Here is a 16,813-nt window from a genome sequence, read left to right as displayed (position 1 = left end):
CACATACGTGTTATTTAATTAGGTGTATGATGAGCATAAACTATAGTTTATAATGCCGAGTAAAAATGCTCCCACTGTCAAAAATGCCAGCTGGCATTTTAAGGTGCGGAGTCATAAAAGGAGGGCAGCTCCCAGAAAACAGAACATATCAAATTTACAGAGTAGAAATCAATACAAAAATATATTGGAGCTCTGCCTCCTTCTTCCTTCCTTCCCTCTCTTCCATGTGTAAGAGTTAAGGTTGAGCTAGGGTTAAGATTTGGGTTCTATCAGAGAAAGACAGAGAGAGATCTCCTCTTTCATTCTGCATTGCCCACTTTGTAGTGGACGAGGTAATCTCACCAGTTATTTATCAAATACCCATAATTCAGATTTCGCAGATTTTCTCATTGACGCTTTGAATCCACTCTCTTTTACCCTTTTGATCGATATCCACGAAATAAAAATTGAAATTGTAAAGTGGGTCGATTCTCTTTTCTTTTTTCTTTTTCTTCAAGTTTTGAATTTTTGCCCTTAATTTTTTGTTTGAGGAGTGGGATTAGGGTTTTTGGTAGTGGGTGTTTCCTTTCTTGGTGGGTTTTTTAGGCTTTTGTTGGATCGCAACTGGGTACTGCTCCAATTCTGCAGTTTTGGACCAATTAGGGTTTGATCAGTGCAAGGAACTGAGTAGTATTGGGATCATCGCGGCCCTGCATCGAATGAGCATAAGCTCCGATCTTTCGGGGAATGGAATTGTGGATTTGGCAGTGCTGGGTGAGTACATAAACTCTGAGATTGCATAGAATTATGGAAAGTGTTGTTTTTCTAAGCATGGAAGAAGATTGCACATATTGAATTGGGTACAGGAGTGATCAGAGACTTGCCGAATCGTTATTTTGGAGCAAAGGGCTTCTGGGTTTTTGCTGCTTTTACATGCTTGATCTTCAGCTGGGAATCAATTTCGTTTTGGTATTTGGTAATAAGGGGTAGCTGATATATTGGATATATTGTATTGGCCCATAAGGCAACACAGACGATTAGGTTGTGGTGGACTGTTTTTTGTTTCTCAAAAAACCATTCTGGTTAACTTAGTTTGAACAACATTCTTGGCAGAAAAGCTTTTGGAGTAGTTAGTTCGGATTTGTGTTGCAGTTGTTTACATTGAGGTCGTGCTTGTGCTGAGCCTTGATTTTTCAAGTGAATTTGGTGTGATATCTCATTGACGTGCCGGCACATCTGTGTGAAAAGGATTAAAGGACTGGTTGAAGTGACTGAGAAGCTAATGGCGGATTTTTGATACTGGGAATGAATGCGGGGACATGGTGCATGGACAGGAGCATAGTTGCTGGTTCGTTCCCTTTCTGGAACAGTGCTACTGGAAACTAATTTTTTGTTCATTGGAAGATACTGGTTTTTGGTACTGTCAGGCTTTATGCAATGTCGCGCTGCTTTCCATTTCCTCCACCTGGATATGAAAAAAAGACTAGGACAGATGATGTTGACTTGCTGAAAAAGGTTAAAATTCTTTCCTTTTATTGTTTCATTAATATCTTTTATTTCGTATGACATTCATTACGGACATGATTTATCAAAAAGATAAAATGGTAAAATGAAATAATCATTTGTTAGGCACATACAAGTGAGTTCCAGCAATTAACTAGTATGGCTTACTCATCGATACGCAAACAAAATAAGTATTGTCATGACTGAAGATTGTCTATTTCAGTAATGCTATAGTTTCGAACAAATATAATTAGAAAATATGGAGCAAGTAAAGATACAGGTGCCAGTTAGAGTCCAGTAATTGCTGGGCATAACTGGTCATTTTGTCCTGATTTCTAATCAATTACATTTGTTGAATGCTTTTCTTGCCTGCGTGTTGAAGTCCAGTAAAAATAATCATCGTCATTTTGCCAGTTAGCGACTATTAGGTTGATTTTTGTGTGACCCAATTCATGTTCGAATCCCGCTCTTACTAAGGATTTATGGTTACCCACCTTTGGATTTGATATCAGGGGCAGAGAATAATTGGTGCTGCTTTTCATGTTTAATTCTCAAGCTTCGATATCAAATCTAAGGGTTAGTGGCCATGCATTCCTTGGTCACCTGGTGACCAGGAGAACATATTCTATTCATGTTCAGTGGGGCCATGTTGAATCAGCAATAGTTTATGTTACTCTCTAAGTTGGATCAGTACTCCGAGGCCTTTTTCTTTTCTAGTGCTAGGACTATCAGATTCCAATTATATCTTGATGATATGTTCTGATGCATAAACTGAGCTTATACTGAGCAATGGGTCTCGCATAGTTTAAGGATTCCAATACAAATCACCAGCTAGTTAAACATACTGTCATGTCATATTCGTCCAGTCCCCAATTTCATCTTATAGGCCTGGATTATTTCTCAAAGTGGAGCCAATACTTGTGATATTATTCAAGGGATGCCTAGTCTAGCCCAGCATTGATGCATCATGTGCAAAAAGAACCTGGAAGTATAGATTATCTATTCCTCGTTGTATGCTTTCATTAAAGCTTGGCACACAAACTGTTTGGAGCTAGTGTGTATTTGGTGATATCTAAATTGTGCACGTGTTTTTGAGAAGTAATAGGGTTCTGAAAATATTAGGGGTACGAATCTGAACGAAGGTGAAATGGAGGAATTTCTCTCCTTGCTGTCTTTTATTGAGTTTTAGTAGGGGCAAGAAGGCAAGAGTTATATGGGGGTGTTTAGTTCTTGCTGTGATTTGTGTGGTCTGGACGGAAAGAAATAAAGAGCTTTTAAAGGCTATGTTGGTGTGGGGGCTGAGGAGCTATGGGATAAGGTCCAGTTTTGGTCTGTTCTCTAGGCTTCTGTCTTCTAATGAATTTAAACTTATTCCTTTCTCTACTAATTTGGCAGGGAGTCCATGATGTTGTGGGCCTGCTATTTTTTTCAGATTTTAGGAGGGGTTTGTTTCCCTCATGCGTTTCTATTTTCCTTTAGTGGTCCTCTTGACTGCATTTTATTTTATTGTTTTATAGTCTTTGTTGCAATAAAATTATTTCTTTTCTCCGAAAAAGAAACATTTAGGGTGAGGAAATGGAGAGATTCTGGGATAGAATTTGTTTTGGGAATCAACAGGCTCAAATTTCCTGGATTTTAGGGGGAAATGTCTTTTGTCATTTTTTCTCTTTTACTTTGTGATTTGGGCTTTTATCATGTTGTACAATCTTCCTTTCTTTTCTGTTTTCTCATTCCCTATTTGCTTGTCTTGATCTCTTTATCCTCCTTTCTTTGGGCTCGTTTGGATGTGCTTTTAAAATGACTGAAAAACGCTTTTTGAGAAAATATTTTTGGGTTCCAAAAGCACTTAAAAATGCTTTTTGCAAGAAGCACCAATTATGTGCTTCTTCCAAGGAGCACTTTAAGTGATTTTTCAGGATTTACTTGCATTTTTTCTAAGGATTGGTTCTAAAACATTTTTACCAAAAGCGCTTTCAATCATTTTAAAAGCACATCCAAATGAGCTCTTTGTCCCCTGAAGTTTGGATTGCTAATTTTTTTTATATGGTAGGATATGATTGATGAAGACTGGAGAGTATGGATAATTGTTAACTGTATTCTGTTTTGGACACCGCGTAGGAAGTTGGCTATGAACCAAAGAAGTTTCCTTGTATTGCTTCTCCTTTAACTTGGTGATAACGGCTTTTTGATGATCAGTCTTTATTGTTGGTTTGTATTCAAAATGTTCTAATTTTCTTTTTTGGTTGTTTTTCCTGTTTTACTTGTCTTGAACTTTGGTTTCAGATTGCCTTTGTATATCTTATTTCTGCACCATCTTATAAGCCTGAAGTTCTTACTTTGTACTTGACTGTCTGTCTTGCTAGTATTCTCTTCTCCTATTTAAGTTCTGAAATTTTATTTGTGAGGAAACAATTTTATGGTGGTTCTTATGTTGCAATGATTTGGTGGGTGGTGGTTGTTGGCATAGTACAATTTTGCGCTTCCGATGCACTAGTGACACTGCTTTGTACATGTCATTTAATTGTAATTTCTATTACCTAAAAAATATTTTTTAATTTTTTTTTCTTTCCCCTTCCGGTTATGTACAAGGGAATTGTTATTGGCACTCCAAATTTCTCATTCTACACTCCAAACTTTTTAGAAAGAAAAATACACTTGTGAGGAGTGTAGAATGAGATTTTTGGAGTGCCAATAACACTTCCCATGTATAAAACAAAGTTTTTTTTTTAATTTTCAAGCGAGTGATGGTAGGTTTATTTCACTTTTCGTGTACCATTCACAGAATGTTTTATTTCTTCAAAAACTACCATTCACAGAATGTTTTATTTCTTCAAAAACTATGTATTTGATAGTTTAAGTGCCAAAACTATTTGAAAACTGTGAGCATTTGTTATCCTTTGTTCTTTTCTGGTTTTTGGGATCTTTTGAAAAGGAAAGCAAGGATCTTTACTGGTATGGGGTACGTTTGGACGGTGGACATATCAGTAGACATCAATAGTATATTGTCCAAAGACTGAAAGAATTCACTCAGGTTTAGATTTGGTTGTTTTCTGTGGTATTTCTCGCAAGTCAGTCCTTATTATCTATTTAATCAGTATGGATTCCCTGAAGCCTCTTTATTTATTTGTATCTATTACAGCAGTAGATATGATTACCTTGATTATATATCCTTACCAGTTATTCTTTTATAACTTTTCAATAATTACAGGAGAAACACAGAGAAAAGAAGCATAAAAAGGAAAAGAAGGACAAAGAGAAGAGAGAGAGTAAAGATAAAAGTGAAGGAAAGCATCGGGAAAAGAAAGACAAGAAGGAAAAAAAGAAAGACAAAAAGAAGGATAAGGAGAAAGATAGGGACCTGGTTAAAGACAAAACAAGTACTTCAGACGAGAAGAGAGTTCCAGGAAAGACCGAGGGTCATGGTGAAGAGAGATACATTCAGAAAGAGTACAAGGGCAACTGTATTGACAAGAGATATACGGGGCAAATTGGAGGTCATCAGGCAGAGAAACTCAGTCAGTACTGTCATCCGGCTGAGCAAAACCAGAATTCTGTATTGGTGGAGTTGGGTAGGAGGAGTAAAGATGAGGCCAGGGCAATCAGTAACCATCTGGTTGGGAAGATTACTGAATCAGACCGAAAGAAGGATGAGGGGATGGTCAGATTGCTGGCCGAGGGTACTGACATTTTGGCCGAAGTTAAGGAAAAGAACAAGGACAGGAGAGTTGATGACAGAAGGACATATGGGCAAGGAGTCAGGGGTGCAGCACAGATTAGTGGGAACACGATGGTTCAGAACCTTGTTGGTGTCGTTGAACCTAAAGTTGAAGGACTTTCCAGACCATTGGCAAGCAACATGGATAGAGATATTGATGGAAAAGAAAAGGCCAAAGAGAAGGAAGGTGATGATAAACGAGGAGAAAAACGCAAGGAAAAAGATAGAGAGAAGAAAAAACAAGGGAGAGACAAGGACAAAGTTAAAGAGAAGAAAAAGGAAGCGAAAGCAAAGGAGAAAAATGAATCCAAGAATGGAGAGCCAGACAAAGAGGAGAAAAAGGAAGAGAAAGCAAAGGAGAAAAATGAAACTAAGAATGCAAAGCCTGATAAATTAAGAAAGAGCGATAAAGAGGATCACATAGATTCCCATAGTGTCAAAACCTCCCAACTTTCGAAGGACAGCAACAAAAGTGCTGGTGCTGATGGAAATCTGAAGAAAAGAAAGGACATACAGACGAATGGAATTGTGCATGGTGAGTTCTTTTTTATGACGCTAAGTATCATCGTTGGATCCCAATCATGCTATGTAGTTGTCTAGCACAAGTTGGGCTCTTTTTGCACAACTGAGGAAGGTTGTAGGTGCACTTTTTGGAACTAAAGCTGGATTCTGCTATCCTCTGCTTCCTTTGATTCCGAATATTGTTGTTTTCCAGTTTGGTATCAGTCAATTGGCAGTGCTCTTGAATCAATTTTGTCAAGCAGGTTCAAGCTTTGGTAATTTTTATTCTTAGCTGACTAATGATGCTTCCTTTTCTGATCTTACAGCCAATGATATTAGGCCCAGTAAACTGTTGAGACCTTCCTCTTCCTCTCATTCATTGCCTGTAAATGGGAGAACACTGGAATCTTGCCAAACTTCCATCCCATATGTTTCAGATACGCTGGGTGCTGCAAATAACGTTAAGGTGGACATTAAGGACTGCAAGATAAATGGCATTGTTGAAGCTCCGTCATTGGCTGTCTCCACTGCAAAGCCGACATCTACAGCTACACAGGTTGTTCCTGTTGCTGAAGCATGCATGAGACCACCCCATCCGGATTCCAGATATCTAAGCCATGTTTATTTGGTTCCGAAGTTGGACGAAGTGCCGGATCATGACGATCAAGATTGGTTGTTTGGGTGCAGTGATGCCCAATCAAAGAAACCCAAGGCGGAATCTTCAGGGTTTGAGGAGACACCTGAGGTATGGTCAGAGGTTCTGCGGATAGAGTCGGCTGATATTCATGCCCTGCCGTATGTCATTCCATATTGAACAACTCAAATGGGCACACTTCACCTCGTGACTCTGGTGTGGGCAAACCCTTGATAGGACCACACTAGAGCAAAAGCTACAAAGGCTTCCGGGCACCTTAGACAGTTTTTGAGTTTTCTAGCTGCATTCATGTGATCAAGCACTAGAGCAAAAGCTAGAAAGACGTCTCAAACACAAATGTCGTCACACGTCACGGGGACACACTCAACACGTAATGGCATGCTTGGGGACCGGGCTCGCTATTTGGATTCAACGGGTGGTTTTCCCCAACGGCTAATTCATTCGAAACGGAAAGTTTCATAAACGCGACCAAGTGAAATGGTTTGCGTAGAAAGGGAGATAGATATATATAAGGCTTGTGCATTTTTTGTTGTCATTTGGTTAGGAGCTGAGAAGCTCATCCTAATTGAGCATTTGAGAAAACTAGATGTGGTATATTTGCAACCCCACCTCAATTTTGATTTGTAACATAGAACAGCTCCTATTTTCATAAATTGTAAGATAGTAGAAGGAAGGGGGAAAGTAGTTGCATAATTCGATTGGCCTCTCATTATTGTTCTTCCCCATTCAGTGTTTCCATATTTCATATTTGTATTGGTTTCATGTTTTTGGTGGAGGGTGGAGACTCGGATTAATAAGTCACATAACGGGTTGGCTATAAATTACAATTGTACTCATTGTCTAAGGAAAATGAATTAAGACCTTATACTTGCAAGAGTTAAAAATGACTGATTGTGATCAGTGTCTGAGAAGTTTGCTATAGTCGTTTGAGTCTTTCACACACTTTTCAGTGTGGCAGGAAAACGGTCTGGTACTAGTGTTTAAAATTTCTTCGACACGGTCTATATGTCCTTGGAAATATCCAAAGAACCAGATAAAGATATGGAAATGGAGAGTGAAGTCTAAACTTCAACTCATATCGGAGAAACTCTCAAATTTAGACTAAATCGATATATATCGTTGACATTTCTAACACATATGTTAAATATTGGAGAAACTCATGAAGAGCTACACAAGTCAATACCAAGCTGGGTGGTGTTGGAGCTGTGATATGGGATTGGTGGGGGGTTTTTTGGCGGCTGGGGTGTGGCAATATCCAGGCATCTCATCTGTGCCGCTCCTGAAGCTGTTTGCTGTGAGTCACGGCATCCAACTAATCCATCAGCAGGGTCTTGATCAGGTTGTGGTGGAGAGTGAGTTCATGAAGGCCACTACAAACACGTAATAGGACCTATTCAGACTCGTCAGCAATAGGTTTGATTGCGGATGATGTTTTGCAGGTTGCATCCTCCTTCTCTATTTTGAATTTTATTCATGTTCTCGTTTATATGACGTGGTTGCCCATCGTCTTGCAAAGTTTGCTTTGACTAGTAACAATAATTTAATTTGGATTGAGAAGCCTCCTACTCTCATTCAGGATGTTCTCCTCCCAGACATATATAGCTCTTTATGAGTTGATTAGAATCAATACAACGCTTTCCCTTGAAAAAAAAAATTAATTAATTTCAAACAAGGTGCACGTGAATAAAATAAGTGGCCCTAATTAATTTCCTTAGATTCCCTGAAAAATCAGTGGAGCAGTGAGAAGCAATTAGGTGCCAATAACGGCGACGGAAGAGGGAGGAGGAGGCAGGAATGGGAGAAACAAAAGAACCTAAAATCAGGGTCGGATTAATTTCAAAATTTTTATTTATTAAGGAATTGTTTTTAATTGACGTGGCGAGTCAGATAATCTGCCATATCATATGGTACAAATTTTTGTATATTTAGGTGATAAAAATAACATGACCAATCATGCATATGCTTGTTTCCTATCCAACTGATTTTTTTTATATTAGAGGTAATATTCGTCAATTTTTTTTCAGAACTTGCAAGGCATTGGCAATTTATTTTTATTTTAGTCAATTATCCACTGAACTTATATAGTTAGCTAAGTTTATCATACTTTTAGAATTTCGAATTGTCCATCAAACATTCTTCCATCTTAGTCAAGTGTTGTCTATGTGAAAAACTTTTGAAGGTAAACAAGTCATTTTGTCCCTCACTAATGGCGTGTTTACGCATCGGGTATGAGATGAAATGAAAGGGAATTGTTTATACCATACTTAGGGCCTCCGTATTTAGATATCGTATAAATACTCGGAGGACTCAAATATAATTATGTAATAAAGGAAGGGGCAACTATGTAATAAGTGAGGAACCCTTATTCTATAAAAGGACTCCTCACCCTCACAATTAGGGGAGGCCAATTCCTAAGGCTCCTCACCCCCTCAAGCTCTCTCTCTCCCCCCCCTTAGAAATACAATATCAGTGTGGACGTAGCCCAAACCTTGGGGTGAACCATGATAACCCTTGTGTTATTTACATTACTTGCAGATTCACGGTCGGATTTATGTTGTTCCAAGACCTTCGGTTTTGTGCATTAACATTTGGCGTCGTTTGTGGGAATCGATACTAAAAGTTGTGTCGGTTTTTTTTTCATTTTTTCACCTCCGCCGTGAATATGCAAAATCTGCAAAATTCGCAAAATCTGTAAAAACCCACAAAGACACAGAGAGCGATGCTCGACCCCATGGACCTGCTCCGATCCAATCTCTCTCGGGTATGGATCCCGGAACCCACCAACCGCATCTACAAGCACCGCCTGATCTCTTTCGACGACTCCATCTCCGGCAAGAAAGGCACTGGTTCTGGCAAATCTAGCAAGGCAGATTCAGGGAATCAAATCTCTCATCTCTTTGTCTTGTCTCTCTGCCTTGATTGATGAGCGGAGTTTCAACAGTAGTGTACGTAGCTCGTCAAGCAGCTCAGAAGGAGAAGGTTCAGATCCTCTACAGGCGAGCCCTCAAAGACACTCTTAACTGGGCCGTTCACCGCCTCTTCTTCTACCCAGATGCTGATGCCCTCCGCGAGGGTAGCCATGAAGGTGCGTTCATCTGTGAAGAAGATGTGTGAGTTTTGTAAGACAGTTAAGCGTCGCGGGCTTGTTTTCGTGATTTGCACAGCCAACCCCAAGCATAAGCAAAGACAGGGCATGTCGACATTGGCGTATGAAGGCACAGTGTCCTCCATGCAAATGGCTCAGCAACAACAGCAGGTCGAAATTCTCCTCCGTAAGCATTAACAGAAACTTCGGTCAGACGCGATACAACTCCAGTTGCGGATAATTCCTCGACAGGCTCATCTAATGTAATACCTGCCCCAGTGTGCAATGCAATGATTTTCGAAGCACTTTCTGCCTCGACAGATCCAAATGGATTGGACACTAGTGCTATTGCTAGCTTTATTGAGGGAAGAGTAAAAGGAAATGAGTGCTAAAGGAGCAACAACATAATAATTAAAGCATAAATGAAGGTGGAAAGAGACAGATAGCGTGCAACAGAAAAGAGAAAAGCAAAAGAAGAAAGCAGAAAGGAAAACAATCAAGTGAGCTGCGGCACAAAAACAAAAGACAGAGACGCAGTGGAGAGAAAAGAAGAAAAACAAAAGATCTTCGTATTATTATGATTCCTTCTGTCTGCCAGATGAAGAGACAGAGAGAGTGCAGCAGAAAAACACAAGCAAAAGCAATGAATAAACACCCACACTGCAAAAGCTAGGAATAAACACCCCACCAGAGTGATGTGGTTTACTTTCCTTATTTTTTAATGATGTAATTTATTTTTCGTATCTTTCGGAGATATCTGTATAAACCCCATCAGAGGGTAAAAAGAAAAAAAAAACGGCAAAGCCTAAAATAAATGGGCTGCAATGTCATGTGGAAGGCGAAGGCCCATATGCCCAAAAGAGCCAGGCCCTAACTAGCTATTCATGCCACCAACCAGGTGATGAAATGTACAACCCATACTCTCCTTCATGCCACCAACCAGGTGACCAAAAGTACGCCCAGTACTCCAAAATTATTCAGCAATCTGCCGCTATTACCACAAACCAGGTGATCAAAAGTACAACCCGTACTCTAATATCATTTGGCAACTAGCCATTCATGCCACCAACTAGGTGATGAAATGTACAACCCGTACTCTCCTTCATGCCACCAACCAGGTGACCAAAAGTACGCCCAATACTCTAAAATTATTCGGCAACCTGCCGCTATTACCACAAACCAGGTGATAAAAGTACAACCCATACTTTAATATCATTTGGCAACTAGCCATTCATGCCACCAACCAGGTGATGAAATGTACAACCCGTACTCTCCTTCATGCCACCAACTAGGTGATCAAAAGTACGCCCAGTACTCTAAATTATACATGAGCATTACTCATGACAATCATACATAAACATTCATGAGCATTACTCATATCAATCATACATAAACATTCATGAGCATCACTCATGTCAACATCCATGAGCATCACTCATGTCAATCAATATAAACATTCATGAACACCACTCATGTCAATCAGCTTCAAAAGCTTCATTTACAGAGCTCCAACTTCGAAAGTTTGATTTACAGAGCTCTAGCTTCAAAAGCTTCATTTACAGAGCTCCAGCTTTCAAAGCATCATTTACAAAAGCTCCAGCTTCAAAAGCTTCACTTGCAAAGCTTCACTTGCAAAGCTTCACCTAGAAAGCTTCAGTGCAGGGTATACGAATACCGCCTTCGAACAACCGCTACTTCGGCCCATACATGGATTCAATTTGAAGTCTCCAGCCAACAGACTCTATTGACCAAAGACTTGGGGGACTACATTATGTACCATATATTGAGCCTTAACTGGGCCTCATGAAAAATACTTGGGGGACTTAGCCCATTATTTATGTATTAAGGAGCGAACCCTTATTCTATAAAAGGGACTCCCTCACTTTCATTAGAGAGCACCCGTTATTCATGTACTGAGGAGCGAGCCCTTATTTTATAAAAGGGACTCCCTCACCTTCATTAGAGAGCAACGCTGCCAGCTGAGCAACCACCTCGCCGCGAGCATCACTCCTAACCCATCACTTATGTATTAAGGAGCGAGCCCTTATTCTATAAAAGAGACTCCCTCACCACCATTAGAGAGCATCGCCGCCTACTGAGCAACCGCCTCACCGCGAGCATCAACTCTAGCCCATCATTTATGTATTGAGGAGTGAACCCTTATTCTATAAAAGGGACCCCCTCACCTTCAAGCGCCACAAACCGAGCCAACCAAGGCAACATAAGCCATAAACCGAGCAGCCTCGCAACATGTGCTACTTATAGTTGAGCATCATTTCACTTTGAGCACCGCCTCATATAAAGTACCAGTTCAAGGCAACATCTAGTTACTTCGGCCCACACATGGACTAAATTTCAAATCTCAAGCCAAAATACTCTCTTGACTGAAGACTTGGGGGACTACTGTTTATACCATACTTAGGGCTTCCGTATTTAGATCTCTTATAAATACTCGGGGGACTCAAATATAATTATGTAATAAAGGAAGGGACAAATATGTAATAAGTAAGGAGCCCTTATTCTATAAAAGGACTCTTCACCTTCACAATTAAGGGATGCAAATTCCTAAGGCTCCTCACCCCCTCAAGCTCTCTCTCTCTCCCCCTCAGAAATACAATATCAGTGTGGACGTAGCCTAAACCTTGGGGTGAACCACGATAACCTTTGTGTTATTTACATTACTTGCAGATTTACGGTCGGATTTACGTTGTTCCAAGACCTCCGGTTTTGTGCATCAACATGAATCATTCCCCAATTGAAAGGATTCTAGTGTTTACTAATCTTTATGGGAATGGGAACATGGTGGGGTCCACTCAAAAATAGGAATTCAATTCCAAATTTAGGAGGAATTGGATTACTTAGATGGAGGTGGTAATCCCACTTCGGGTGAAAGCCTCCATCTGGAATCATACTTTCGTTCCCAAAATGCCCTTAAAACGCTTTAGCACCCAACCCTCCCCTTCATCTATTTCTTTCTCTCGCCGACTCCCTTACTGCTTCAGCATCCTGCACCGCCATCTTAGCATGCACGGTACCGAAGTGAGGATCGAAGTAGCCGTCAGAAGCTTAGTCGCGCGCACGTGAATTCTCGGATCTGAAGATCCATTCCTTTGAAATCTAACCTGTACTGACGGCGGAGTAGGTAACAAAGAGAGGAAGGAGCAAAGGAAAAATGGGAAAAACAAAGGAAGAGAGGAAAGAAAAGGAAATAAAAACAAAGGAAGGAGGAGAGGAATACTTTTCTAACCCATTTCATAAAATGATATTTCCGGGTAGGTAACATAGAGAGGAAGGAGGAGAAGAATAATCTTTTTGCCCCATTTCATAGAATGATATTTCCGGGTAGATAACAAGGGAAATTTGGAAAAATAATCAAATTTTAGATCCCATATAGAATTATAGCCACTATTTTAACTTTATGATAATTATAACCAAAACTTGATGTAAAAGTACTAATATACCCTTAATATTAGGGTTTCTCACAACAACCAAAACAAACCTTTAAACTATCTTAAAATGAGAAATTAATCTTCATCACTTTTTTGCTTTCACTATTCACTTTGCATATGCAATTTCATATTCTTCTTCATCCACTAGAAAAATATATCTGAATGTATGCAATTTAGTCAATGAAACACTAAATCCAAGTATCTAATTAAAAAAATAATAATTAGCCATGGAATTAGTAGCTTGTCCTGCTAATTAAAGAGAAATCTAATTCAGTGGCCTCAATCTGCAGTAATCCTCAACATTTTAAGGTAGTTTAAAGGTTGTGTTGTGGTTGTTATAAGAAACCCTAGTATTAAGGGTATATTAATACTTTTACATCAAGTTTTGGTTATAATTATCATAAAATTAAAATAGTGGTTATAATTCTATATGAGATCTAAAATTTGGTTATTTTTCCAAATTTCCCAGAAAAAAGAGAGGGAGGAGGAGAGAAAAAAATGGGGAGAAAAATCAAAAGGAAGAAGATGCGACTGTAGAGTGTTGAGCAAAATAAGATAAATGAGTTTTTATTTATTTTTTAATTTTTACTATTATATAATATCAAATTGTAGTAAAAGAAAATAAGCATATAAAAGGAATTGTGGCAAGGGTATTTTAGTAATTCTGATGATTTATATTTCAATTCTGTTGAATTAGTAAACAGTTTTATGTATTCAATACTGTTTCTATTATGATTCCAGAATACTTTAGTAAACAGCTTTTATGGAAATCTGGATTTTGATTCTGCTCAATCCAATTCCTCCTTAATTCAATTCCTCCTTAATCTAATTCCTCCATAGTTGATTATAGTTACGTAAACGTGCCATAAGAGTTATGGAAGGGAGGAAAAGTAGAAATGGTTGCAGGTTTAGGTGTTAATGAGGTAAAAAGAATATCGAGTTTTAGAGTGTAAAGTAACGATTGTAAATTAGTTCACGAGGCATTCCAAACAATAAGCCTCAAAAAATAAAAACTAAATAATTATCAAACATGCTCGTACTTTTAATTAATTTTTTTTAATCCAAAATGGTCATTGAGATTGTTATAACTCACCACCACTGACAATAGAAATTGATAGAAGTAGCCCATATGTTTGTCCACTGTAAATCATTTTGATCATTATGCAAAAACATTATCAATATTCTCGTCAAATTGTCACGTGAACAACTAGGGCTGGTTCGCCATGGAATCCCAAATTCCAAACCGATTTCTTTTTAGGACACGGTTTCAGAAACCAAAACCGAAATTTCGTTATTCCCAAATTTCGGAATTTCCGAATTTTTTTCGGAATTTCGGTATGGTTCAAGATAAATGGCATTGTTGAAGCTCCGTCATCGGCTGTCTCCACCGCAAAGCCGACATCTACAGCTACACAGGTTGTTCCTGTTGCTGAAGCATGCATGAGACCACCCTATCCGGATTCCAGATATCTAAGCCATGTTTATTTGGTTCCGAAGTTGGACGAAGTGCCTGATCATGACGATCAAGATTGGTTGTTTGGGTGCAGTGATGCCCAATCAAAGAAACCCAAGGTGGAATCTTCAGGATTTGAGGAGACACCTGAGGGATGGTCAGAGGTTCTGCGGATAGAGTCCGCTGATGTTCATGCCCTGCCGTATGTCATTCCATATTGAACAACTCAAATGGGTACACTTCACCTCGTAACTGTGGTGTGGTCAACCCTTGATAGGACCACACTAGAGCAAAAGCTACAAAGGCGTACTCTGGGCACCTTCGACGGTTTTTGAGATTTCTAGCTGCGTTCATGTGATCAAGCACTGTTGCAGTGATCATGACTCAACACGTCTCAAACACAAATGTCGTCACACGTCACGGGGACACACTCAACACGTAATCGCATGCTCGGCGACGGGCTCGCTATTTGGATTCAACAGGTGGTTTTCCCCAACGGCTAATTCATTCAAAACGGAAAGTTTCATAAACGCGACCAAGTGAAATTGTTTGCGTACAACAGGGAGAGAGATATATACAAGGCTTGTGCATTTTTTGTTGTCATTTGGTTAGGAGCTGAGAAGCTCACCTAATTAAGCATTTGAGAAAACTAGATGTGGTATATTTGGAACTCCACCTCAATTTTGATTTGTAACATAGAGCAGCTCCTATTTACATAAATTTTAAGATAAAAGGAGGAAAGGGGAAAGTAGTTGCATAATTCGTTTGGCCTCTCATTATTGTTCTTCCCCATTCAGTGTTTCCATATTTGTATGGTTTCATGATTTTGGTGGTGGGTGGAGGAAAAGGATCCTGTATGGATCCCTTCCACCTGAGCCTCATGATCACACAATCTGGACTCTTGAAATTTGATCAAATGGCTAAAGTTATTATAACTTTTAATAGAGCCTCCTGTTTGTAGCCGTTAGATCAAATTTTAACAGCTTGAATTTATGGGTCATGAGACTCAGATGGAAGGGATCCAAAGAGGATCCCTTTCCGAGGGTGGAGATTTGGATTAATAAGTCACATAATGAATAGGCCACCTGAATATAACACTTTTATTTCACAAATAAATAAATAAATAAATAATTTCAAAAAAGATACACTTGAATAAAGTGATCCTAATTAATTTCCTTAACTTCCCTGAAAAATCAGTGGAGCGGTGAGAAGCAATTAGGTGCCATGACTCATGACTGCGACGGAAGAGGGAGGAGGAGGCAGGAATGGGAGAAACATAAGAAAAAAAAATCAGGGTCGGATTAATTTCAAAGTTTTTTTTTTATTAAGGATTTATTTTTAATTGACGTGGCGAGTTAGATCATGAGCCATATCATATGGTACAAATTATTGTATATTTAGGTGATAAAAATAACATGACCAATCATGCATATGCTTGTTTCCTATCCAACTGATTTTTTAATTTTTTTAATTTTTTTATTAGAGGTAATATTCGCCAATTTTCCTTAGAACTTGCAAGGCATTGGCAATATTTATATTTTATCTAATAACTCACTGAACTTATATAGTTGGCTAAGTTTCTCATGCTGTTAGATTTTCGAATTGTCCATCAAACTTTCTTCCATCTTAGTCAAGTGTTGTCTATGTGAAAAACTTCTAAGAGTAAACAAGTCATTTTGTCCCTCATTAAAGTTATGGAAGGGAGGAAAAGTAGAAATGGTTGCAGGTTTAGGCGTTAGTCAGGTAAAAAGAATGGAATAGGATTATCTCCCCTTTTTTTTCCCTTTTCATTCTCTCTCTTCCTATTTGAACTGTCATGGTTAAACCACGTCAACATTTTATATGAATTTTTTTTATAGAAAGAGAAAGACAAAATAGAGAATGTGAGATGAGAGGATGGAAGGGAATGGAAAGAGGAGGGAAGAAAATTCTAGTCCAAAAAGAATATAGAGTATCAAAATGTAAAGTAACGGTTGTAAATTAATTCATGAGGCATTCCAAACAATAAGCCTAAAAAAAAACACTAAATAATTATTAAACATGCTCCTAGTTTTAATTTATTTTTTCTTTTATCTAAAAGGGTCATTGAGATTAATATAACTCACCATTTTAGTCACTGACAATGAAAATTGATAGAAGTAGCTCCTATATTTGTCCACTGTAAATCATTTTGATCATTATGCAAAGAAATTATCAATATTCTCGTCAAATTGTCACGTGAACAACTATGTGACAATCTTTTCAAGAGTAGTTTTGTCAAACCAACCCCTCTACTTAACGTGGATATTGTCAGATTTTTCATATAATGGACAAACTCAAGGACGACGTCTATCGATTTTCACTGTCAGGGACCAAAGTGAGGACTTATGCCAATCTTAAACACCATTTTGGATAAAAAGACATTTTTCATTAAAAAAAATGGATTTTACCTTGTAAACATCATATTATATTGCAAATGTAAGATATTAGACCT

The 16,813-nt window shown here is 38.6% G+C and overlaps 2 protein-coding genes across 2 annotated transcripts; both read left to right on the top strand.

Annotated features, from left to right (window-relative positions):
• The first annotated feature begins 141 nt into the window (after positions 1-141).
• On the top strand, positions 142-7,046 carry LOC103443418 (uncharacterized). Its single transcript, XM_008382255.4, has 3 exons — positions 142-1,494; positions 4,691-5,732; positions 6,025-7,046. Exons 1-3 carry the CDS (start codon positions 1,417-1,419, stop codon positions 6,510-6,512), a joined length of 1,608 nt encoding a protein of 535 aa, XP_008380477.1. The 5' UTR covers positions 142-1,416; the 3' UTR covers positions 6,513-7,046.
• A 6,737-nt stretch (positions 7,047-13,783) lies between these two features.
• LOC139195393 (uncharacterized) lies at positions 13,784-14,561 on the top strand. The gene is made up of 2 exons (XM_070820921.1): positions 13,784-13,810; positions 14,235-14,561. Exons 1-2 carry the CDS (start codon positions 13,784-13,786, stop codon positions 14,559-14,561), a joined length of 354 nt encoding a protein of 117 aa, XP_070677022.1.
• The last annotated feature ends 2,252 nt before the right edge of the window (positions 14,562-16,813 follow it).

This window comes from Malus domestica, chromosome 04 (genome assembly GCF_042453785.1).
Source record: "Malus domestica chromosome 04, GDT2T_hap1".
Taxonomy (NCBI): domain Eukaryota; kingdom Viridiplantae; phylum Streptophyta; class Magnoliopsida; order Rosales; family Rosaceae; genus Malus; species Malus domestica.
Note: the sequence above shows the minus strand (reverse complement) of the source record. Positions and strands in the feature narration are given on the sequence as shown.

Bases quoted from the DNA above. Each gene is read 5' to 3' on its own strand.
- LOC103443418 (XM_008382255.4), top strand. From the start codon at position 1,417: ATGTCGCGCTGCTTTCCATTTCCTCCACCTGGATATGAAAAAAAGACT. The intron at 1,495-4,690 runs GTTAAAATTCTT...CAATAATTACAG, and splicing joins ATGTTGACTTGCTGAAAAAG to GAGAAACACAGAGAAAAGAA. The intron at 5,733-6,024 runs GTGAGTTCTTTT...CTGATCTTACAG, and splicing joins GACGAATGGAATTGTGCATG to CCAATGATATTAGGCCCAGT.
- LOC139195393 (XM_070820921.1), top strand. From the start codon at position 13,784: ATGGTTGCAGGTTTAGGTGTTAATGAG. The intron at 13,811-14,234 runs GTAAAAAGAATA...GTATGGTTCAAG, and splicing joins CAGGTTTAGGTGTTAATGAG to ATAAATGGCATTGTTGAAGC.